Source organism: Heterodontus francisci, chromosome 3 (genome assembly GCF_036365525.1).
Source record: "Heterodontus francisci isolate sHetFra1 chromosome 3, sHetFra1.hap1, whole genome shotgun sequence".
NCBI classification, from domain to species: domain Eukaryota; kingdom Metazoa; phylum Chordata; class Chondrichthyes; order Heterodontiformes; family Heterodontidae; genus Heterodontus; species Heterodontus francisci.
The window spans coordinates 201,891,937-201,918,072 of record NC_090373.1 but is presented as its reverse complement, the minus strand read 5'-3'; the positions used below and the strand labels follow the sequence as shown (position 1 = coordinate 201,918,072).

General features: G+C 43.0%; 1 protein-coding gene across 1 annotated transcript in view; it reads left to right on the top strand.

Annotated features, from left to right (window-relative positions):
* LOC137367179 (dynein axonemal heavy chain 8-like) overlaps window positions 1–26,136 on the top strand; it is a 2,062,041-nt gene that overhangs the window by 468,502 nt on the left and 1,567,403 nt on the right. The window contains exon 17 of the mRNA XM_068028615.1: window positions 22,051–22,186. Within this exon, the coding sequence (XP_067884716.1) occupies window positions 22,051–22,186 (136 nt within the window). The remainder of the gene's footprint in view (window positions 1–22,050; window positions 22,187–26,136) is intronic.

The window sequence follows — 26,136 nt, the reverse complement described above, 5'->3', positions numbered from 1 at the left end:
AAAACAAAAGCCCATGGGATCCAGGGAAATGCAGCAAGGTGGATACAAAATTGGCTAGGTGGCAGGAAACAAAGGGTAATTGTTGGGTGTTTTTGCGACTTGAGGGCTGTTTCTAGTGGTGGTCCACAGGGCTCAGTACTCGGTCCCCTGTTTTTTGTGGTATATATTAACGATTTGGAGGTAAATGTTTGGGGCATGATCAAGAAGTTTGCAGATGACAAAAATTAGCAGTGTGGTAGATAGCGAGGAGGATAGCTGTACGCCGCAGGAAGATATTGATGGTCTGTTCAGATGGGCAGAAAAGTGACAAATGGAATTCAACCCAGAGAAGTGTGAGGTGGTGCCTTTGGGGAGGTCAAACAAGCCAAAGGAATACAAGATGAATGGGAAAATACTGAAGTATAGAGGAAGTGAGGGACCTTGGAGTAAATGTCCACAGATCCCTGAAGGTAATAAGACGTCGATAAAGTGGTTAAGAAGGCATATGGAATCCTTTCCTTTATTACCTGAAGTATGGAATACAAGAGCAGGGAGGTTATGCTGGAACTGTATAAATCATTGGTTAGGCCACAACTGGAGTACTGTGTGCAGTTCTGGTCACCTCATTACAGAAAGGATGTAATTGCACTCGAGAGGGTACAGAAGAGATTTGAGGATGTTGCTGGGACTGGAAAAATGCAGCTATGAGGAAAGATTGGATAGGCTGGGGTTGTTCTCCTTGGAACTGAGAAGGCAGAGGGGAGATTTGATTGAGAGGTAGAAAATTGAGAGGGGCTTGGATAGAGTTGATGTGAAGGGCCTATTTACCTTAGAGGTCAGTGACTGGGGGCACAGATTTAAAGTAGTCGAAGGATTAGAAGGGAGATGAGGAAAAGTTTTATTCCACCAGAGGGTGGTGGGGGTCTGCCTGAAAGGGTAGTTGAGGCAGAAACCCCAACTCATTCAAAAGAAGTCTGGATATGGACCTCAAGTGCTGTAATCGGCAGGGCTACAAACCAAATGCTGGAAGTTGGGATTGAATGGATGGAACGTTTTTTGGCTGGTAGAGATATGATGGGTTAAGTGGCCTCTTTCTGTGCCGTAAACTTTTTATGATTCTATTTTATGCTTTAGCTATGTAGACACACAAGCTGCTCTGACAAATCTTATTTGTATTACTTATTATATCTACTTTTTTCATTTATTGTAAGTTTTTTTTTGTTTTTGCGACACAATGACTTGCACTAACCACAAACACTGGACAAAAATAATTTAACACTTACTTATAATACATAATCATGGAAAAGGACAAAGGTAAAACAGGAGTAAATAAATGTTCGAAATTGGAAGACAAATTTTGCTGAGAGGTGATCTGGCGAAAGCAGATTTGATACAGCTACTTGAAGTCAAAGCAGTGGCAAACTAGTGGGAGTACTACAAAAGTGAGATTCTACAGCCACAGTGTAGACATTGTCCCCACAAAGATAGTGTGGCACTGCCAAATCTAAAACCCCCTGGTTATCTAGAAGCATACAGGGTAACGTAAAGCAGAAAATTAAAGCTTATTGTCACAAAAAACTTTTTAATACTTTAGGAAGCCTGCAGGAGTGAAGTTAAAAAAGGAAATTAGAAAAGCAAAGAGAGGACATGAAAAATTATTAGCAAGTAAAATAAGGAAAACAGATTTTTGTTTTATTCATTCAAGGGGATGTGGGCATCACTGGCTAGACCAGCATTTGTTGCCCATCCCTCATTGCCCTTGAGAAGGTGGTGAAGGATGGGGAATAAAGAAATGGCTGACCAACTAAATGCATACTTTGGTTCTGCCTTCACAAAGGAGGACACAAATATCATACCGGAGATGTTGGGAAACACAGGGTTTAGTGAGAGGAACTGAATGAAATCAGTATTAATAGAGAAATGGTGTTGGGGAAATTGATGGGATTGAAGGCTGATAAATCCCCAGGGCCTGATGGTATGCATCCCAGAGTACTTGAGGAAGTGGCCCTAAAAATAGTGGATGCATTAGTCATCTTCCAAGATTCTATAGCTCTGGATCAGTTCCTACAGATTGGAGGGTAGCTAATGTAACCCCACTATTTAAAAAGGGAGGTAGAGAGAAAGCAGGGAATTATAGACCAGTCAGCCTGATGTCAGTAGTGGGGAAAATTCTAGAGTCCATTATCGAAAATTTTATAGCAGAGCACTTCGAGAACAGTGGTAGAATCGGCCAGAGTCAGCATGGTTTACAAAAGGGAAATCATGCTTGACAAATCTACTGGAATTCTTCGAGGATGTAACTAATAGAGTTGATGAGGTGGAGTCAGTGGATGTGGTTTATTTGGACTTTCAGAAGGCTTTCGATACAGTCCCACATAAGAGATTAGCGTGTAAAATTAAAGCACATGGGATTGGGGGTAGTGTATTGTAATGGATAGAAAATTGGTTGTCAAACAGGAAACAGTAGGGATAAATGGGTCTTTTTCCAAATTGCAGGCAGTGACTAGGGGGTAGTGCAGGGATCGGTGCTAGGACCCCAGCTATTCACAATATACATCAATGATTTAGATGAGGGAACTAAATGTAATATCTCCAAATTTGCAGATGACACAAAACTGGGTGGGAGGGTGAGTTGTGCATGGATGGAGAGAGACTTTAAGGTGATTTGGACAAGTTGAGTGAGTGGGCTAATGCTTGGCAGTTGCAGTATAATGTGGATAAATGTGAGGTTATCCACTTTGTTAGCAAAAATAGGAATGCAGATTATTATCTGGCTATAAACTGAGGGAGGGGAATATGCAGCGAGACATGGGTGTTCTTGTACACCAGTCACTGAAGGTAAGCATGCAAGTGCAACAGGCAGTAATAAAGCAAATGGTATGTTGGCCTTCATAGAGGATTCAAGTACAGAAGCAGGGATGCCTTGCTGCAATTATACAGGGCCTTGGTGAGTCCACACCTGGAGTATTGTGTGCAGTTTTGGTCTCCTTATCTGAGGAAGGATGTTCTCGCTATAGTGGGAGTGCAGTGAAGGTTTACCAGACTGATTCCTGGGATGGTGGGACTGACGTACGAGGAGAGATTGAGTGAGCAAGTCGGTTAGGATTACATTCGCTGGAGCTCAGAAGAGTGAGGGGGGTTCTCATAGAAATCTATAAAATTCTAACAGGACTTGACAGGGTAGATGCAGAAAAGATGTTCACGATGGTGGGGGAGTCCAGAACCAGGGGTCATAGTCGAAGGACACAGGATAAACCTTTCAGGACTGAGATGAGGAGAAATTTCTTCACCCAGAGAATGGTGAGCCTGTGGAATTCGCTACCACAGAAAGCAGTCGAGGCCAAAATATTGTATGTTTTTAAGAAGGAGTTAGATAGAGCTCTTGGGCCTAAAGGGATCAAAGGGTATGGGGCGAAAGCCAAAACAGGCGACTGAGTTGGATGATCAGCCATGATCATAATGAATGGCGGGGCAGGCTCGAAGAGCCAAATGGCCTACTCCTGCTCCTATTTTCTGTGTTTCTATGTTTCTGTGATCTGTCTTCTTGAGCAACTGTAGTCCACGTGGGGTAGGTACACCTGTGCTGTGAGGAAGGGAGTTCCAGGGTTTTGACCCAGTGACCGTGAAGGAATCGCAATATAGTTCCAAGTCAGGATGGTGTGTGGCTTGCAGGGGAACTTGCAGGAGGAGGCGTTCCCATGCATTTGCTCCCCTTGTCATTCTAGGTCGCGGGTTTGGAAGGTGCTGTCTAAGGAGCCTTGGTGCGTCCTTGTAGAGGGGACACACGTCTGCCACTGTGTTGGTGGTGGATGGAGTGAATGTTTGTAGATGGGGTGCCTATCAAGTGGGCTGGTTTGTCCTGGATGGTGTCGAGCTTCAAGTGTTGGAGCTGCACCCATTCAGGCAAGTGGAGAGTATTCCATCACATTCCTGACTTTTGCCTTGTAGATGGTGGACAGGTTTGGGGAGTGAGGTGAATTACTCGCTGCAGGATTCCAAGCCTCTGACCTGCTCTTGCACCATGGTATTTATATGGCTACTCCAGTTCAGTTTCTGGTCAATGGTAATCCTCAGGATGCCAGTGGGGGCTTCAGCGATCGTAATGCCATAGAATGCCAAGGGCAGATTGGATAGATTCTCTCCTGTTGGAGATGGTCATTGCGTGGTGCACATGTTATTGCCACTTATCAGCCCAAGCCTGGATATTGTCCACGTCTTGCTGCATTTCTACGTTGACTGCTTCAGTATCTGAGGAGTTGCGAATGGTGCTGAACATTGTGCAATCAATAAACATCCCCACTTCTGAGCTTATGATTGAAGGAAGGTCATTGATGAAGCAGCTGAAGATGGTTGGGCCTAGGACACTGCCCTGAGGAACTCCTGCAGTGATGTCCTGGAGCTCAGATGATTGACCTCAACAACCGCAACCATCTTCTTTTTGCCCATGTATGACTCCAACCAGCAGATGGTTTTCCCCCTGATCCCCATTGACTTCAGTTTTGCTCGGGCAACTTGATGCCATACTTGGTCAAATGCTGCCTTGATGTCAGGGGCAGTCACTCACACCTCACCTCTTGAGTTCAGCTCTTTTGTCCGTGTTTGAACCAAGGCTGTAATCACAGAATAATATAGTGCAGAAGAGGCCCTTCGGCCCATCGAGTCTGCACCGATGCATTAAAGACACCTGACCTGTCTACCTAATCCCATTTGCCAGCACTTGGCCCATATCCTTGAATATTATGATGTGCCAAGTGCTCATCCAGGTACTTTTTAAAGGATGTGAGGCAACCCGTCTCTACCACCCTCCCAGGCAGGGCACTCCAGACTGACACCACCCTCTGGGTAAAACAATTCTTCCTGTAATCCCCCTTAAACCTCCTGCCCCTCGCCTTTAAACTTGTGTCCCCTCATAACTGACCCTTCAACTAAGGGGAACAGCTGCTTCCTATCCACCCTTTCAATGCCCCTCAAAATCTTGTACACCTCGATCAGTCTTCTCTGCTCCAGCGAAAACAACCCAAGCCTATCCAACCTCTCTTCATAGCTTAAATGTTCTATCCGTGGCAACATCCTGGTGAATCGCCTCTGCACCCCCTCCAGTGCAATCACATCCTTCCTATAATGTGGCGACCAGAATTGCACACAGTACTCCAGCTGTGGCCTTACCAAAGTTTTATACAATGCCAACACGACCTCCCTGCTTTTGTAATCTATGCTTCGATTGATAAAGGCAAATGTCCCATATGCCTTTTTCACCACCCTATTAACCTGCCCTTCAGTCTTCAGAGATCTATGGACAAACACGCCAAGGTCCCTTTGTTCCTCAGAACTTCCCAGTGTCAGGCCATTCACTGAATACTTCCGTGTCACATTACTCCTTCCAAAGTGTATCACCTCACACTTTTCAGTGTTAAATTCCATCTGCCACTTTTCTGCCCATTTGACCATCCCGTCTATATCTTCCTGTAACCCAAGACACTCAACCTCACTGTTAACCACTCAGCCAATCTTTGTGTCATCCGCAAACTTCCTGATCCCACCCCCCACAGTCATCTGTCGTTTATATAAATGACAATCAGTAGGGGACGAGCACAGATCCCTGTGATATCTCATATCTTCTCTTTGGCCTCCTTATCTCGAGAGACAATGGATAAGCGCCTGGAGGTGGTGTGATTCCTGTGATACTGTTGTAAAATAAACAGACTTGGCACGGTGAGTACTCGCAACCTGCTTTTATTAACTTGTGCACAAGGAGAACAGTGGGGCTCACTGCAATGTTCTAAAGAGTTTCCGCAAAACAGTGGCACTTGTAGTATTCTGTAACCAATAGTCTTACAATAATAATTTCAATCCTTAATTTGCATTCAAAGACACCAATGATACTGCAGTTGAGCATTTGCCCTAGATGAATGGGATACTGCATTATTTCAATCCTTCGTTTACATATCTGTCTCACCATTGGCCTTGCAGCAGGTACTGCAGTCCACAGTGCAAGAGAGAAAAGTACATTCTGTTTCAGCAACACTCATCTTATCTCAACTCCCATGCCTAGTACAATCCTAAGGAACAGTTAAATGTATAAGCATGACTAGGCAAACCCACACCCCTTGTCCGAGGATGGCTCACCCTAGATTCCACAGTATGACACTGGCTTCCAGTCACTAAAACAGCCGTCTGTCATCACTCTGTCTGCTACAGCTAAGCCAATTTTGAATCCACCTTAATCAAATTACCTTGTATCCCATGTGCATTTGCTTTCTTGATAAGTCTCCCATGTGGGACCTTGTCAAAGGCTTTGCTGAAATCCATGTAAACTACATCAACTGCACTACCCTCATCTACACACCTGATCATATGCTCAAAAAATTCAATCAAATTTGATCGGCATGACCTCCCTCTGACAAAGCCATGCTGACTATTCCTTATCAAATTTTGCCTCTCCAAGTGGAGATAGATTCTGTCCTTCAGAATTTTCTCTAATAGTTTCCCTACCACTGACGTGAGACTCACTGGTCTGTAGTTCCCTGGCTTATCTCTACAACCTTTCTTTAAATAGTGGGACCACGTCAGCTGTTCTCCAGTCCTCTGGCACCTCCCCTGTGGCCAGAGAGGAATTAAAAATTAGGGTCAGAACCCCTGCAATCTCCACCCTCTCCTCCCACAGCATCCTGGGACACAAATCGTCCAGACCTGGAGATTTGTCCACTTTTAAGCCTGCCAAAACCTCCAATACCTTGTCACTCCCTATGACAATTTGCTCAAGAACCTCACAATCTCTCTCTCCAAGTTCCATATCAACATCCTCATTCTCTTGGATGAAGACAGATGTGAAGTATTTGTTCAAAACCCTACCAATGTCCTCTGGCTCCACCCACAGATATCCCCCTTGGTCCCTAATGGGGTCTTACTCTTTCCCTGGTTATCCTCTTTCCATTGATATACTTATCGAATATCTTGGGATTTTCCCTACTTTTACCAGCCAGAGCTTTCTCATATCCCCTCTGCTCTATTTTTTGCTTTCTTAAGCTCCATCCTACACTTTCTGTACTCCACTAATGCTTCCATTGATTTGCTCTCCTTGCATTTGCTAAAAGCCTCTCTTTTCCTTCTCATTGTACTCTGAATATTTCTGGTCATCCATGGTTCTCTGGGCTTTTGCTCCTACCTGTTACCCTGGAGGGAACATGTTGGGCCTGTACCCTCCCCATTTCCTTTTTGAATGCCCCCCACTGCTCTTCTGTAGATTTCCTGACAAGTAACTCTTTCCAGTCTACCTTGGCCTGATCCTGCCTTATTTTACTAAAATTCGCTCTCTTCCCATCCAAAACCTTTTTTTGCAACTTGTCTATTTCTTTCTCCATAACAAGCTTAAATTGTACCATGTTGTGATCGCCATCATCAAAATGCTCCCACACCAACACATCAACCGCCTGTCCAGCTTCATTCACCAGAATTAGGTCCAGCACTGCACCCTCCCTTGTTGGATCCTCTACATATTGAGCTAAAAAGTTCTCCTGTATACATTTTAAGAACTCCACTCCATCTAAGCCCTTAACACGATGACTATCACAGGAGCTGAGTGGTCCTAGTGGAACTCAAACGGAGCGTCACTGAGCAGGTTATTGCGAAGCAAGTGCCACTTGGTAGCACTGTCTGACACCTTCCAACACTTTACTGATTGAGAGTAGACTGATGCGGCAGTAATTGGCCAGGTTGGACTTGTCTTGCTTTTTTTGTACAGGACATACTTTGGCAACATATCCTGGGCAATTTTCCACATTACAGGGTAGATGCCAGTGTTGCAGCTGTACTGGAACAGCTTGACTAGGGGTGTGGCAAGTTCTGGAGCTCAGGTCTTCGGTACTATTGCTGGAATATTGTCAAGGCCCATAGCCTTTGTTGTATCCAGTGCCTTCAGTTGTTTCTTGATATCATGTGGAGTGAATCGAATTGGCTGAAGTTTAGCATCTGTGATGCTGGGGACACCAGGAGGAGGCCGAGATGGATCATCAACTCAGCACTTCTGGCTGAAGATTATTGCAAATGCTTATCTTTCACACTGATGTGCTGGGCTCCCCCATCATTGAGGATGGGGATATTTGTGGAGCCACCTCCGCCAGTTAGTTGTTTGTTTGTCCACCACCATTCGCAGCTGGATGTGGCAGGACTGCAGACTTTAGATCTGATCCATTGGTTATGGGATAGCTAAGCTCTGTCTATCGCATGCTGCTTACGCAGTTTGGCATGCAAGTAGTCCTGTTGTAGCTTCACCAGGGTGACACTTCATTTTGAGGTCTGCCTGGTGCTGCTCCTGGCATGCCCTCTTGGTTGAACTAGGGTTGGTCTCCCAGCTTGATGGTAAATGTAGAGTGGGGGATATGCGAGACCATGAGGTTACAGATTGTTTGAGTACAATTCTTTTGCTGCTCATTGCCCACAGTGCCGAATTGATGCCCAGTTTTGCATTTAGATCTGTTTGAAATCTGTCCCATTTAGCATGATGGTAGTACCTCACAACATGATTGAGGGTATCCTCAATGTGAAAGCAGGACTGCATCTCCACAAGGACTGTGCAGTGGTCACTCCTGCCAATACTGTCATGGACATATGCATGTGCAGCAGGCAGATTGGCGAGGACAAGTATGTTTACCCCTCTTGTTGGTTCACTCACTTCCTGCTGCATACCCAGTCTAGCAGCCATGTCCTTTAGGCTCCGTCGGTAGTGGTTCTACCACGCCATTCTTGGTGATGGACATTGGACATTGAAGTCCTCCACCCAGCATATATTCTGCACCCTTGCTACCCTCAGTGCTTCATCCAAGTGGTGTTCAACATGGAGTATTGATCTCCGCACATTAGTGAGGGCATAGGTGGCGATCAGCAGGAGAATTCCTTGCCCATGTTTGGCCTGATGCCATGAGACTTCAGTCAATGTTCAGGACTCCCTGGGCAATCCCCAACTGTATACCACTGTGCTACCACCTCTACTGGGTCTGTCTTGTCCATGGGACAGGACCTATTGGGGATGGTGATGGCAGTGTCTGGGACGTTGCCTATAAGATAGATTCAGTCAGTATAGCTGTGTCTGGCTGTTGCTTGACTAGTCTGTGGGACAGCTCTCCCAACTTTGGCACAAACCCCCCAGATGTTGGTAAGGAGGACTTTGCAGGGTCAACAGGGCTGGGTTTGCCATTACTGGTGCCTAGGTCGCTGCTGGATGGTCTTGTCGGTTTCATTTTTTATTGATGTTGTAGCAGTTAGGCACAACTGAGTGGCTTGCTCGGCCTCTTCAGAGGGCATTTAAGAGTCAACCATATCGCTGTGGATCTGGAGTTACATGTAGTTTTAGTTTTTAGTTTTAGTTTTAGAGATACAGCACTGAAACAGGCCCTTCGGCCCACCGAGTCTGTGCCGACCATCAACCACCCATTTATACTAATCCTACACTAATCCCATATTCCTACCACATCCCCACCTGTCCCTATATTTCCCTACCATCTACCTATACTAGGGGCAATTTATAATGGCCAATTAACCTATCAACCTGCAAGTCTTTGGCATGTGGGAGGAAACCGGAGCACCCGGAGGAAACCCACGCAGACACAGGGAGAACTTGCAAATTCCGCACAGGCAGTACCCAGAATCGAACCCGGGTCCCTGGAGCTGTGAGGCTGCAGTGCTAACCACTGCGCCACTGTGCCGCCCTTAGGCCAGACCAAGTGAGGACAGCAAATTTCTTTTCCTGAAGGACATTAGTGAACCAGATGGGTTTTTACAACAATCAATAATGGCTTCATGGCCATCATTAGACGAGCTTTTAATTCCAGGTTTACTAATTGAATTCAAATGCCCCTATTCTGCTGTGGTGGACCTCAAATCCATGTCCCCATAGCAATATCCTGGGTTATTCGTCCAGTGACAATGCCACTACACCACCGTCTCAGTACATTAAGACTAAGAGGATAACTATCAGATGTGCACGGGAACTTGTGTGGATGCAGAAGATGTGGGCAGGGTTTGAGTTTTTGTCTTTGTTTTCACAAAGGAGAGGGGTGATGCAGACATTGTAGTTGAAGAGGAGTATGAAATATTAGATATGATCAGAATGAGAAAGTAAGTTCCAGAGGGTCTGACATCCTTGAAAGTGGATAAATCACCAAGGCCAGATGTGTTGTACCCCATGTTAAAGGAAGCCAGGGAGGAAATAGTGGATGCTCGGAAGATCATCTTCAAATCCTCTCTAGGTACAAGTAAGGTACCAGAGGTTTGGAGGTCTGCAAACGTATCATTGTTTAAAAAGGGTATGAAGGATAGGCCAAATAATTATAGGCTGGTCAGAGTGACCTCTAGTGGGCAAATTATTAGTCAATTCTGAGATGGGATAAACTGCCATTTGGAAAAGCACAGATTAATCAGGGATAGTCAGCATGGATCTTTTACTAATGTCTTACTTTCTTAAAAAATTCAATTAAGTTAGTAACCAGATGGATTGATGAGGGTCATGCAGTGGATATTGTCTACATTGATTTTAGTAAGGCATTTGACAAGGTCCCACATGGCAGACTGGTCAGAAAAATAAAAGCCCATGGATACAGGGGAATGTGGCAAGTTGGATATAAAATTGGCTCAGTGACAGGAAACAAAGGGCAGTGGTCGGATGTTTTTGCAAATTGAAAGCTGTTTCCAGTAGTGTTCCACAGGTTCAGTGTTTGGTCCTTTGCTGTTTGTGGTATATATTAATAATTTAAATGTGGGAGGCATGATTGGGAAATTTTCTGATGACACAAAAATTGGCCATGTAGTTGATAGTGAAGAGGATAGCTGTAGACTCCTGAATGATATCAGTGGTTTTGTTGAGTGGGTGGAAAAGTGGCAAATGGAATTCAATCTGGAGAAGTATGAGGTAACACATTTGGGGAGGGAAAACAAAGCAAGGGAATACACAACAAATGGGAGGATACTGAGAGGGGTAGAAGAAGTGAGATATCTTGGAGTCCCTGAAGGTGGCAGGACAGGCAGATAAAGTGGTGTAGAAGGCATATGGAATGCTTTCCTTTATTGGTTGAGGGTATAGAATACAAAAGCAGGATGTAAAGCTGGAACTATATAAAATGCTGGTTTGGCCACAGCAGTTTTCCTTCAAGCAGAGGAGGCTGAGGGATGACTAAATTGAGGTGTACAAAATCATGAGGGGCCCGTTTTCCCCTAGCAGAGAGGTCAATTACCAGGCGGCACAGATTTGGGGTGATTGGTAGAAGGATTAGAGAGGATATGGGGAAAAATCTTTTCTGCCAGAGTGTGGTGGGTATCTGGAATTCACTGCCAGGACTGGTGTTGGAGACAGAAACCCTCAACTCATTTAAAAGTTACCTGGACATGCACCTGAAGTGCTGTAACCTGCAATGCTACGGACCAGGTGCTGGAAGGTAGGATTAGATTGGGCAGCTTGTTTTTTCAGCTGGCGCAGACACGATTACCTGAATGCCCTCCTTCATTGCTATAACTTTTTTCTATGGTAGTGCCTTGAACATACATGAGCCATCAAGTATTGGAAGCAAAATGCAGCACCTCTTTCCTCCTGCACTGAATTTCCACTCTCTGCAAATTCCCAACTTTCAAACTGTTTACTTTCCACTGGGGTAGCACTGCATAGGAGAACTAGGACTGGCAAAGACACATGGAAGACGGGCATTAAATAAATTACACTGGATTTTCAACATCTCCAATTACTCCAAATTCAATGTTGCTAGAGTGACAGGTTTTATTAATGTTCCATTTAATATCTCCCCAAAAGAAACTGTTTTTTATACTTTTTGTTTTCTAAAATGTCAGAAAAATTCCCCTTTGAGTGCTTTAAATAACCACTCATAAACTTAATTTTGTTTATCGATTCCAATTTCCTCTGCCTAGACTTGGTGATATTGTATTTTTTTTACACTAAGAACTATCTCTCCTTCTCAAGCACTTCGTCTTGTAGATAAAGATTCTGTGACATTTGTCTGCAGTTATGTTCTTAAATTCTTAAAGCTGCTGGATCTCATACTATGGCCTCTGTTGTCACGTGGCCTTGGAAACTGCTCTTTTTAAAAAAAAAAAGAATCCATTGTGGCTCTGCCCCGAGCCCAATGGGTTAATTTGTCCAACTATGTCAGTTTACAAATTTAAAATGTAGTAATGTCCAAGCTGCAACGGGGTTAATTTTTTTGCTTGTCTCCAAGGAGGCGGAGCCAAACATTCTCAGATGCATCACTTTACGTAACTTTTCGAACAAACTTTCTCGATTTGAAAAAGAATGAAACTCCATGTTAAACAGTTTTTTCCCATTCTTCTTGGGTTTTAAAACAACAAAATCTTTAACATGATCAGCTTCAAAGGAAAGCATTCTGCATGAAGGGGGACGGCTTTTTAGGTTAAACTCCAATTGTTTCCAAACTTTTAGCATCTTTTGTAATTAAAGACTCCCTCAACTTGACAAAATAAATTTGAAAGTTCATTGTGGCCACCACAACTTAACAGGTTAGTTAACATTAGTATAAACTTAATAGAACCGAATAGCATGTGCCTTTTTTTTTAAGAAAAGGTACATTACGTCAATTTTTTTGTTCCTGCATCTTTTCAAATGACTAATAAAACCCAAAAACTAAAGCTATTTAATATTCTTAAAACAAAACATTTAACATCAGCTTCTTACACAAACTTTAAACATTCCAATCTTTCCCACATGTCTTTTGTTTGTCCTTCTCTCCCTTAAAACAATATTCAATTCCTGGCATTTACTACTTAAAAACAGTCAACAGACATGTCTTAAATTTAAACTGCAAAAAAACAAGAACCGATTTTAAACTTTGGGCCAGTTAAAGCAGTGTTTTAAACTTCAAATTGGATTTCTGCTAGACATCTTCAGTCTTTCAAGGCTGAAGCTTATCTCTTAGAAAATTATTCATTGCCTTTTCACAGTTGTAAAACCAACCTTTTAAAGTAAAAAAATACATTAACTTAAAATATAATTCAATTTTATTTCCCATTCCTGGGTTCACAATCTTAAATTGAAATGAACACTCAACAATCACTTTTCACACTCATTCAATTCCAAACAACTTGGAAAATTGATTCCTGTAATGGGTTATGAATGCAAAGTACCAAAATCCGTTAAATTCCCTGTCCTGATTGAAATGAACACATACAGGTTCAACTAGTTCACTCTCAAAACATGACTCGAGGCTCCTACAATATATGTATATTGCTTTCAACATTAAAGCCAGGCAACAGTTAATGACTCAACTCCACAGTGCACATTCATGCAGGCTTGAACAAAGACACTGTTGTACATAAAGACTCAAGGTTATAACAGTGGCTCTGTCGCTCCACCATGTCTTCTTCCGGGCTGGCAAATCCCCTGGATGCCACCCTTTCTGTGCTTCCAAGTGAGGTGGATAGGACATATTATCCTTCCTTCCTCATTGCACCACGAAGTCCAACTCCACTTTTCGATTGCAGTCACCGCACTCTCGAGACCTCGCGTCTCTATCCTTCTCGTCTCTGTTACTGTTCAAATCTGCCTTTTTAACCCATCCTTCCTCTACGTGGACTTACTTTTCTGAGTATTTTTCAGCACCCTGAAATACTCACCAAAGCTTTGTCCCATCTCTGAGGGCTGACAGATCCTGCTGACTATGCCAACTGTTGTAGGAGTTTTCTCCTCTCTTTGTTATGCAGTAAACAGACAAGATGGAAGTTCTTTCACCAGTTTATTCAAGCATATGCAGGGGCGCCGTAACTCAGTGATCGAGGATGGACTCTCTGAAAGTCCACAGACATTGGTAATTATACATTTCGACTCGCCCCTTCCCCAATTAGCATACAAGGCATTACTTCATTAATATCCAATCGTTATCTTCGTGTTACATTGATTACGGTGCATCTTTTTAAGCTTATCCAATCACAGTTAAAGCATGGTTTCATAATTCTTCCCACTGCTTGAAAGTATGTGCGCAGGTACTTACATAATTCTCCGAGTCTCCCTGTCTGCAACTTCAAGTCTCAGTTTCATGGTTCACCTCCTATTTTAGTGTCTGGTCATTACACATTACAATTGTGGTTTTGCCAGACTTCCTGTTAGGTGCGTATACTTCTCTCTTGTGTCAACACATGTTTATGCTATGCATTTTTGCTAAGCTTTGCTCTTTCATACAACTAAGTTAATCTTAACCCTTTATTTGCCCTCATCAGTCCCATCTTCATACACCGATAACACTAAACAAAGTTTAAATTTCAGACAAAGCATCAGCAATTACATTATTTTTCCCCACAAGGTGGATGATCTTTAAGTGTCAGAGCTGCAATAGTAAACTTCTTTTGAAACATTCTAGTTTTTGAATTTTTCCACAAAGCCTAGGGGTTTATGATCAGTGTATACCAGTGTCTCTCTGTAGTAATATACCATATAATACTTAAAAATGCTTAACAGTTAGAGTTTTTTCCACAGTTGAGTATCTCTTTTGGTGTCAATTTTGGAGAAATATCCCAGTGGCATTTCTATGCCTGATTCATCATTTTGTAACAGAATTGCATTGACCCCCCAGGTCACTATCGGTTGCTACCTTGAGTGAAATCTGGGGCTGCTAATCATTGGTTCATTGATCAAAATGGCTTTTAGCCTCTGAAAAGATGCTTGGCACTCTCCTGAACGCACTATCTTGGCTTTCTTTTTTTGTAACAAATTTGTCACTAGACAGCTATAGTACTAAAATTTGGTACAAATTTGCAGTGGAAACCACACATCCCCAAAAACCTCAATTTCTCATTTAGGCTTAAGGGCAGGGAGCTCCATCAACGCTTGTACTTTTGATCTTGGCAACGTTTGTTCTTGCCCTAATATATGCCCCAAGTAGGTTACTCGCACTTTTGCAAGGTTTATTATCAAATTAGCTGACTGTTATTTTCTAAACCGAGCTTCTAGCGGTCCTTCCAGGTGTCACTGCGTACCAGCACATCAAGGTAAACCACACAGTTAGGAACACTGGCTACCACTTGGTTCAGTCGTCTCTGAAAAGTTGCTGGGGCAGTTTTTAGCCGAATGGCATTAGAAAAGACCAGCTAGTGTGACAAAGGCCGACATTTATTTAGCTCGGGTGTTAAAAGAACTTGGCAGTATCCCTTTTAACAAATCTATTTTGCTAAGAAATGTGGCACTGCCAACTGTCAATACAGTCTTCTAAGTGAGGAATTGGGTAGGAATTTGCCTTTTTTACTGCATTAACCTTTCTGTAGTCTATGCAGAATCTAGTTGAACAGTCAGGCTTAAGCAGTAACATGATTGGGGAACTGCAGCTGTTTTGGGTTCAATTAGGTGATTTTCCAAAATGTATTGGATTTCTGCTTTCACCTGAGCCTGTTTCTCTGGACCCAAGCGATGATGCAGCTTTATAGGCAAGGATTCTCCTACATCCACATGTATGGCTAAGATTGTACATCCTTGTTTGTCCCTACAGACTCCTTTTTTTAAATGTGATAGAAACTTCCAGGCCTGCTTTTTTTTGAAGAAGAAGACACTGACTAGGATGCTTTGGTGGAATCTGTTTATTGCTCTCACAGAGCTTACTTCTCCACTGCTGACATGCAGCCCACTGCTGGCTGTCTCTTTTTATATATGAATTTCAGTACAATTAACTAATCAATGCTTAACACCTGTTCACTCTATTACCTTCAACTATTAGGTATTTAACATCCATTAACAGAATTTGTTAGGCACTAATAGCTTTGTTAGGTCGTCTTGTTCTGTATCTAAGTATGAAAGTAGTGTCTAATCCCCCTAACAATTCAGTGTTAGTTAACCGGAAAGTAGGAGGTTCAATTTGAGAATTGTCTAGGCCCACTATCCCTTTCATTCTTTACTGTCCCTACTACCTGACATACCTGTGCTTGCTTATACTCCACCACCACCCCCCAGCCCCATGATATTTCAACATTTTTATGTGACACAACTGACTCTTTTACTGGCAATCTGGGGTATCAATCAAATTTACGCTACCAATCCTTTTGACAACTCCATATAGTCTAATGACCCATGCTGTCAGCAGTTCATCCTGTAAAGGCAGTAATACGAACGCCTCATCCCCTGTTTGAAATGTTCGGGTCTTGGCATGTTTGTCTACCCATTGCTTCATGGTTGTTCAGGAAACTTTTTTAGGTGTTCCTGAGCTACTTTGCAGGCTCATGTGAGACATTCCCGGAAGATGTATCCATCTTCCAACACAGAGTCATCCTTTTGTTCTAAACTTTTCTTTGATTTAGTTTTAGAGGACCTCTTGCCTCATGTACATAAACTAATTCAAAAGGACTAAAACTCATCAGGTGAATCCCTAGTTGGAAACAAAATAAATTCCAGCCCTTTATCCCAATCATGGGGCTATTCATGAATGTATGCCCTGATCATCATTTTAAGGGTCTGATTGTACCGTTCTAAAGAACCTTGGGCTGAATTTTACCAGCCTCCCAACATCATGGGTTGTGGCGTGTAAGCCCATGAAATGCGAGCGGGAGCAGCCCACTACAACCCACTACACCGAGAAGGTCTCGCTGGATATTGGTGGCAGTGGCGAGGCCTTGGTGCGGCGAGCAGTGGGACTTTCATTAAAATATTAAAATAAGGATAATTAAAATGCAGATAAACTTACTTGTTGACAGCAGCCGTCCCATGCTGATTTTATAGCCAACTGGCCGCAACTTGCGTGCCTTTGAACTCTGTTGGAGTTCTGAGGTGAGAGACTATGGGGAGTCAGGAGGGATAAAATTATTGGGGGAGGGCGGTGCTGGGAAAACTGTACCTATTGCTTGTGGGGATGATGGGAAGGGGTTGAGGATCAAAGATACTGAAGTTCAGAATTTCAAAGTGTATTTTTGGGGGATAGGTCAATCTGTGTTGAGGACTGTGGGGGGGGGGGGGGTGCGGGAAAGTGGATTCGATTAAACTTAAAAGTTTATTAATCTTTATCACACTGGCATCTTGAAATATCTAAATATAGCCTGAAGGGCTTGAAGCCCTTTAAAAATGGCACCAATGCCTGTCCAACAAGGCACCAGTCAGGAGTGTGATGGAATACTCTCCACTTGCCTGGATGGGTGCAGCTCCAACAACACTCGAAGCTCGACACCATCCAGAACAAAGCAGCCTGCTTAATTGGCACCCCATCCACCACCTTCAACATTCACTCCCTCCACCACCGACCCAAGTGCCAGCAGTGTGTACCATATGCAAGATGCACTGCTGCAACTCACCAAGGCTCCTTAGACAGCACCTTCCAAACCCATGACCTCCAGCAGCTACAAGGACAGGGCAGCAGATCGTGGGAACACTACCACCTGCCAGTTCCTCTTCAAGCCACACACCATCCTGACTTGGAACAGTATTGCTGTTCCTTCACTGTCGCTGGGTCAAAATTCTGGAACTTCCTTCCTAACAGCACTGTTGGTGTCCTTGCACCCCAAGGGCTGCAGTGGTTCAAGAAGGCACCTCAACATCACCTCATGGGCAATAAATGCTGGCCTAGCCAGTGACGTCCAGATTTCCTGAAGGAATATAAAAAAAAGTTGTGTCAACCACGTTGCTGCAGTCTGGAGTCACATGCAAGCCAGACTAGGAAAGGACGGCAGATTTTCTTCCCAAAAGAACATTGGTGAACCAGATGGCTCTTTTTAAGCAAATGATTGTTTCATGGCACCATTACAAAAGTGATCGGGCATTGGAGACTAAGATGACATGAGGGAAAAATAGAGAAAAGTTGAAGCTAAAGGCACTATATCTGTACAAAGTATTCACAACAAAATCGCTGAAATAATAAAACAGATGGCAATAAATGGGGTTAATGTTTCAGGTCTCTGACTTTTCATCAGACCTTTCTGATGCAAGATCACAAACCCAAATGTTAAATCTGGTTCTCTCTCCACAGATGCTGCCAGACCTGCTGAATACTTCCAGCATTCTCTTTTTTTTTCAATTCAGATTTCCAACATCCACAGTATTTTTTCTCTTTTTGTCAAAATTTAATGAGTTTGATCTAATAGCCTTTATGGCTGAGGTAAAGAACTAAATATGCATGCTTAACTTTTTTTTTTAGAAGAGTCAAGCAAAATAGAAAAGGAAGAGGGGTAGCGCTCATGAAGAATGGGATAAAGACAGTATAGAGAAAGAACCTTTTCTCAGAAAATTGAGATGTAGAATCAATTTGGGTGGATTTAAGAAACAAAAAGTGGCGGGAAACACTAGTGGGATTAGTTTATCGGCCCCCTAACAGTAGTGGCAACGTTGAGGAGCGTATGAATCAGGAAATTAGAGGTGCATGTAGCAAGGGTAATCTAATCATGAAAGTCTAGGCAAAAGAATTTTTCAGTAATTGTGTAGAGATTGAGTTCTCAGAATGTATGCAAGATGGCTTTTTAGATCAGTATATCAAGAAACCAACCAGGGAACAGTCTATTTCAGATCAATGAGAAAGGGTTAATAAACTGGTGGTAAGGAGGCCTCTGGGAAAAAATAATCATAATATCAAATAGGATACTGAAGGAAGTGAGGGTGGAAATCGGAGGCATTGGCCGTAATTTTTCAGTCTTTCTTCGACTCAGGTGGTGCTTGAGGACTGGAGAATTGCAAACATTACACCCTTGTTCAAAATAGGATGTAAAGATGTAAAGATAAGCCCAGCAACTACAGGCCAGTCAATTTAAATTCGGTGGTGAGAAAATTTCTAGAAAAGATAACCTGTGACAAAATCAATAGTCACGTGGACAGAGACGAGTTAATTAAGGAAAGCCAGCATGGATTTCCTAAGGGAAAATCACGTTTAACCAACTTGCTGGAGTTTTTGAGGTAACAGAGCAGGTTGATGAGGGCAATGTTTTTGGTATGGTGTCCATGGACTTTCAGAAGGCATTTGATACAGTGCCACGCAACAGACGTGTGTGCAAACATGAAGCTCATGGAATAAAAGGGATGGTAGGTTGGTACAAAATTGGCTGAGTGACAGGGAACAGTAGTGGTTAATGGATGTTTTTTGGGCTGGAGGAAGGTTTGTAGTGGAGTTCCCCAGGGATCAATGTTGAGACTCTTGTTTTTCCTGATATATATTAATGATCTAGCCCTTGGTGTACAGGGCACAATTTCAAAATTTGCAGAGAATACAAAACTTGGAAGCATTGTGAACTGAAGAGGATAGTGTGTTCCTTCAAAAAGACACAGACAAGTTGGTGGAATGGGCAGACAGGTGGCAGATGAAGTTCAATGCAGAGAAACGTGAAGTGATTCACTTTGGTAGGATGAACATGGGGAGACTTTTGGAAAATACAGGGAACAACTCTAAAGGGGGTGCAGGAGCAGAGGCATCTAGGTGCACATGTGCATAAGTCATTGAAGGTGGCAGGACCGGTTGAGAGAGCAGTTAATGAAGTATACAGTATCCTGGGCTTTATTAATAGGGGCATAGAGTACAAGAGCAAAGAAGTTATGTTGAACTTGTATAAGACACTAGTTTGGCCTCAGCTGGAATATTGTGCCCAATTCTGGGCACTGCCCTTGAGGAAAGACATTAGGACATTGGAGAGACTACAGAAAAGATTTGCAAGAATGGCTCCAGTGTTGAGGAATTTCACTTATGAAGAAGGATTGGAGAAGTTAGGACTGTTTTCGTTGGAGAAGGGAAAGCTGAGAGCTGATTTGATAGAGGTATTCAAAAACATAGGTCTGGACAGAGTAGATAGAGAGACACTGTTCCCACTCATGAAAGTATTGAGAACAAGAAGGCACAGATTTAATGTATTTGGTAATAGAAGCAAAAATGACATGAGGAAAAAATGTTTCAGGCAGCGAGTGGTAAGGGTCTGGAATGTACTACCTGAGATCATGGTGGAGGCTGCTTCAATTGAAGCATTCAAAAAGGAATTAGACAGTTATATGAAAAGGAAGAATGTGCAGGGTTATGGGGAGAAGACAGGGGAATGGAACTGAGGGAGTTGCTCTTTCAGAGAGCTGGTGCGGACATAATGGGCCGAATGGCCTCCTTCTGCACTGTAACAATTCTGAACTTTATATTTCATTGAAAGTGATTTAGTTAAATCCGAAACTAGGGTTTTTGATCTGAACAAAGCAAATTACACAGGAATGAGGAATGAGTATGACCGTATATAAGTGACAGAACGGATGTGAAGAATTAATTCTGAATTTGGGAATAAAAGTCCAACTAAAATGAGGTCCAACCATGGTAAAAAAAAGTTAGATAGTATTAAATTAAAGAAAGAGACTTATGATGTTGCCAAAAAGAGTAGCTAGCCTGTGAATTGGGACGATTTTAGAATTCAGTGAAGGGTGACCAAGAAATTGCAAAAGACAAAGAAGAATGAGGATAAACTAGCAGACATAAAAACAGATTGGAAATTTTCTTTTATAGGTATGTAAAATGTAAGAAATTAGCAAAAGTAAACGTGGGCACAGCAGAGGCACAGGCAGTAGAAATTATAATGGGGAATAAGGGAATTGCAGAGATATTTAAATATTTTGCGTCTGTAGGAGATGCTTGGCAGATATTTCCACTGGCTGGGGAAGCTAGAACACTGAGTCACAGTTTCAAAATAAGGAGTTGGCCATTTTGGACTGAATTGAAAAATTTCTTCACTCAAAAGGTAGTTAATCTTTGGAATTGCTGTGAGAGCTGTGGATGCTCAGTCATTGACAAAAGGCAATAGATTTTTGGATACTATGGGAATTATGGGATATGGAGATGTAGTAGGAATGTGAAGTTAAGATAGAAGATCAGCTAGATCTTATTGAATGGCTGAATGGCCTACTCTTGCTCCTATTTCATTTGTTTTTATTGACCAGAAACTCTCATACTGTGGCTACAAAAGCCAATCAGAAGTTGGGTATTCTGTGGCAAGTGACTTACATTTAAAGTCTTTCCAAGGCATGTTAAGTGTGTGATGGAATACTCTCCTTGCCTTAATGAGTGCATCCACAACAATACTCAGAAGGACAACACAATCCAGTACAAAGCAGCCCACTTGATTGGCATTCCTTCCACCACCTTAGACATTCACTCCCTCAACCACTGGTGCATTGTGACTACAGTGTGTGCCATCTACAAATTGCATTTCAGCACTTGACGAGTTCTTTGACAGCTCCTCCAACCCCCTGGCCTCTACCAGCTAGTGGGATAAAAGTAGCAGGCTCATGGGAGCACCACCACCTCCAAGTTCCCCTCCAAATCACACACCATCCTGACTTGGGAATAAATTGCTGTTTTCTCATTGTCGTTTGGTCTAAAACCTGGAACCCCCTACATAACAGCACTGTGGAAGAACCTTCATCACATAGACTGCAGCAGTTGAATACAGCCCAACACCACCACCTCGGGAAATTGGTGATTGACTGGCCTTGCCAGTGACACCTACATACCATGAATTTTTTAGAATTGGTTAGCAACATGTCATTCCGACTAGATGGAAAGGGAAGACCAATAGTAGAGTGGAGGCCAGCATTGATTACATGACAAAAGGGATGGTGCAATGCAAAAGGGGTGGTAATGAGTCAAGTTTAAAAAAAAACAAAAGATGGGTCTAGAGGAGCTGTGAATGGCAATGTCCATTACCAGCACCTACTGTCCAAAAGCATGGAAGCAATGATTATGTTCTGAAAGTGGTGAAGTCAGTATGGAGTCTGCAAATGTTGTTCCTCAAGCTTCCATTAAGCTGCACTGAAGAGTGTAGGCAGTCAGTGAGAGCAGGATGGAAAATTAAAATATCATGCAACTGGGAACTTGAGGTCCTGCTTACTACTGAATATGGTTGTTCTGCAAAATGATAACCCAATCTGCATTTGGTCTTTCCATTGCAGAAGAAACTTAAGCATGTTTAGAACTTTTTCATTATCTTATGTTATAACGTTTATTTTTAGCTATGCATAGTGACCTACATGAGTGACAATATTATTGCTTGTGCATGGAAATGTTTTTGCACTTGTGCAAAGTGATAAAATGCTGTCTGCTGTAGTCTTAAGTCAACATCTTTAAGTCCTTTTTTTTCCAGAAAAATTCTGAAATTCTAAGAAGCCCACAAGGCATGTCCATTGTGCAAATGTACAACAAAGTTGCTTATGTACTAGTAAAGTTTGAAGTGTTGCATCATAAGGCCTGGATAAAAGAAATTTCAACCATACAATACAGTAAGTACATGATTTGTTTGAACAAAAGTACTATATTCTGATAAATTGTGAGGTAAGTTTTGCAAATGAGCACTTCACTGCTCGGCCATCATGTGACTGGAGTGCATATGAGAATTTGGCAGTCGAGGTTAGTACACCTGACACGATTTCCCATTCATTAAAATTTGTGAAATCAGTCCAATATTTCATCTCTTTTTTGTGATACAAATGCATTTTGCTAAGGTGCAAATTCTGTTACCTTGCAATTTATTTTATGTAGAAGCACAATTGAGCACTAATTGTGCAATCATGCTAAAATATGGCCCATGCTCTTGGTGTTCACCAGCATACCTGCACTGTTTGTATGTTTTATTGGTCAAGTGAAATTGCACATGGCTTCCTAATATAATTTACCTAAGCTCTTTACTCACTTTTTTTTATATATATACCAGTTATGAGAGGTGTGATGAGCTCTGAAAGGGCTGCTGTACTTAAGAGACGAGGGACCTCCATTTTGTGTAGGCTGCCTACTATGTAAAGATGATAACTGGAGGACCTGCAAAAAGGTCTTTTCAATGAGACTTGAGGGAAGAGGCATTCAGAAAAGTGGATACCATTGATCTAGTGGGGAACTCTGCTAATAAATCAATTGTACAACAGACACAGCAGAAGGAACATCGGACTTAAGAGCAGGAGTAGGCATTGGGCCCTTTGAGCCTGCACTGCCATTCGAAAAGATCATGGCTGATCCAGCTGTGGCCTCAAATCTACTTTTCTGTCTGCCCCCATAACCCTCAACTCCCTTGTCTATCAAATCTAACTCTGCCTTTAGAACATTGAACATTACAGCGCAGTACAGGCCCTTCAGCCCTCGATGTTGCGCCGACCTGTGAAACCATCTGACCTACACTATTCCATTTTCATCCATATGTCTATCCAATGACCACTTAAATGCCCTTAAAGTTGGCGAGTCTACTACTGTTGCAGGCAGGGCGTTCCACGCCCCTACTACTCTCTGTGTAAAGAAACTACCTCTGACATCTGTCCTATATCTATCACCCCTCAACTTAAAGCTATGTCCCCTCGTGTTTGCCATCACCATCCGAGGAAAAAGGCTCTCACTATCCACCCTGTCCAACCGTCTGATTATCTTATATGTCTCTATTAAGTCACCTCTTCTCCTCCTTCTCTCTAACGAAAACAACCTCAAGTCCCTCAGCCCTTCCTCGTAAGACCTTCCCTCCATACCAGGCAACATCCTAGTAAATCTCCTCTGCACCTTTTCCAAAGCTTCCACATCCTTCCTACAATGCGGTGACCAGAACTGCACGCAATACTCCAGGTGCGGCCGCACCAGAGTTCTGTACGGCTGCAGCATGACCTCGTGGCTCCTAAACTCGATCCCCCTACTAATAAAAGCTAACATACCATATGCCTTCTTAACAGCTCTATTAACCTGGGTGGCAACTTTCAGGGATTTATGTACCTGGACACCAAGATCTCTCTGCTCATCTACACTACCAAGAATCTTCCCATTAGCCCAGTATTCTGCAATCCTGTTACTCCTTCCGAAGTGAATCACCTCACACTTTACCTCATTAAACTCCATTTGCCATCTCTCAGCCCAGCTCTGCAGCCTATCTATGTCCCTCTGTAACCTACAACATCCTTCGGCACTATCCACAACTCCACCGACCTTCGTGTCATCCGCAAATTTACTAACCCACCCTTCTACACCCTCATCCAGGTCATTTATAAAAATGACAAACAGCAGTGGCCCCAAAACAGATCCTTGCGGTACACCACTAGTAACTAAACTCCAGGATGAACATTTACCATCAACCACCACCCTCTGTCTTCTTTCAGCTAGCCAATTTCTGATCCAAAGCACTAATTCACCTTCAATCCCATTCTTCTGTATTTTCTGCAATAGCCTACCGTGGGGAACTTTCTCAAACGCCTTACTGAAATCCATATAGACCACATCCACGGCTTTACCCTCATCCACCTGTTTGGTCACCTTGTCAAAAAACTCAATAAGGTTTGTGAGGCACGACCTACCCTTCACAAAACCGTGCTGACTATCTCTAATGAATTTATTCTTTTCAAGATGATTATAAATCCTATCTCTTATAACCTTTTCCAACATTTTACCCACAACCGAAGTAAGGCTCACAGGTCTATAATTACCAGGGCTGTCTCTACTCCCTTTCTTGAACAAGGGGACAACATTTGCTATCCTCCAGTCTTCCGGCACTATTCCTGTCGACAATGACGACATAAAAATCAAGGACAAAGGCTCTGCAATCTCCTGCCTGGCTTCCCAGAGAATCCTAGGATAAATCCCATCTGGCCCAGGGGACTTATCTATTTTCACACTTTCCAAAATTGCTAACACCTCCTCCTTGTGAACCTCAATCCCATCGAGCCTAGTAGTCTGTATCTCAGTATTCTCCTCGACAACATTTTCTTTCTCCACTGTAAACACTGACGAAAAATATTCATTTAACACTTCCCCTATCTCCTCCGATTCCACACACAACTTCCCACGACGATCCTTGATTGGCCCTAACCTATCTCTAGTCATTCTTTTATTCCTGATATACCTATAGAAAGCCTTAGGGTTTTCTTTGATCCTATCTGCCAATGACTTCTCGTGTCCTCTCCTTGCTCTTCTTATCTCTCCCTTTAGATCCTTCCTGGCTAGCTTGTAACTCTCAAGCGCCCTAACTGAGCCTTCACGTCTCATCCTAACATAAGCCTTCTTCTTCCTCTTGACAAGCTCTTCAACTTCTTTAGTAAACCACGGCTCCCTCGCTCGACAACTTCCTCCCTGCCTGATAGGTACATACTTATCAAGGACACGCAGTAGCTGCTCCTTGAATAAGCTCCACATTTCGATTGTGCCCATCCCCTGCAGTTTCCTTCCCCATCCTACGCATCCTTTAATAAATTAGAATTAGAATTAGAACATTACAGCGCAGTACAGGCCCTTCGGCCCTCGATGTTGCGCCGACCTGTGAAACCATCTGACCTACACTATTCCATTTTCATCCATATGTCTATCCAATGACCACTTAAATGCCCTTAAAGTTGGCGAGTCTACTACTGTTGCAGGCAGGGCGTTCCACGCCCCTACTGCTCTCTGAGTAAAGAAACTACCTCTGACATCTGTCCTATATCTATCACCCCTCAACTTAAAGCTATGTCCCCTCGTGTTTGCCATCACCATCCGAGGAAAAAGACTCTCACTATCCACCCTATCTAACCCTCTGATTATCTTATATGTCTCTATTAAGTCACCTCTCCTCCTCCTTCTCTCCAACGAAAACAACCTCAAGTCCCTCAGCCTTTCCTCGTAAGACCTTCCCTCCATACCAGGCAACATCCTAGTAAATCTCCTCTGCACCCTTTCCATAGCTTCCACATCCTTCCTATAATGCGGTGACCAGAACTGCACGCAAGTGCGGTCTCACCAGAGTTTTGTACAGCTGCAGCATGACCTTGTGGCTCCTAAACTCGATCCCCCTACTAATAAAAGCTAACACACCATATGCCTTCTTAGCAGCCCTGTTAACCTGGGTAGCAACCTTCAGGGATTTATGCACCTGGACACCAAGATCTCTCTGTTCATCTACACTACCAAGAATCTTCCCATTAGCCCAGTACTCTGCATTCCTGTTACTCCTTCCAAAGTGAATCACCTCGCACTTCTCCGCATTAAACTCCATTTGCCATCTCTCAGCCCAGCTCTGCAGCCTATCTATGTCCCTCTGTACCCTACAACATCTTTCGGCACTATCCACAACTCCACCGACCTTAGTGTCATCCGCAAATTTACTAACCCACCCTTCTACACCCCCTTCCAGGTCATTTATAAAAATGACAAACAGCAGTGGCCCCAAAACAGAACTGGTAACTAAACTCCAGGATGAACATTTGCCATCAACCACCACCCTCTGTCTTCTTTC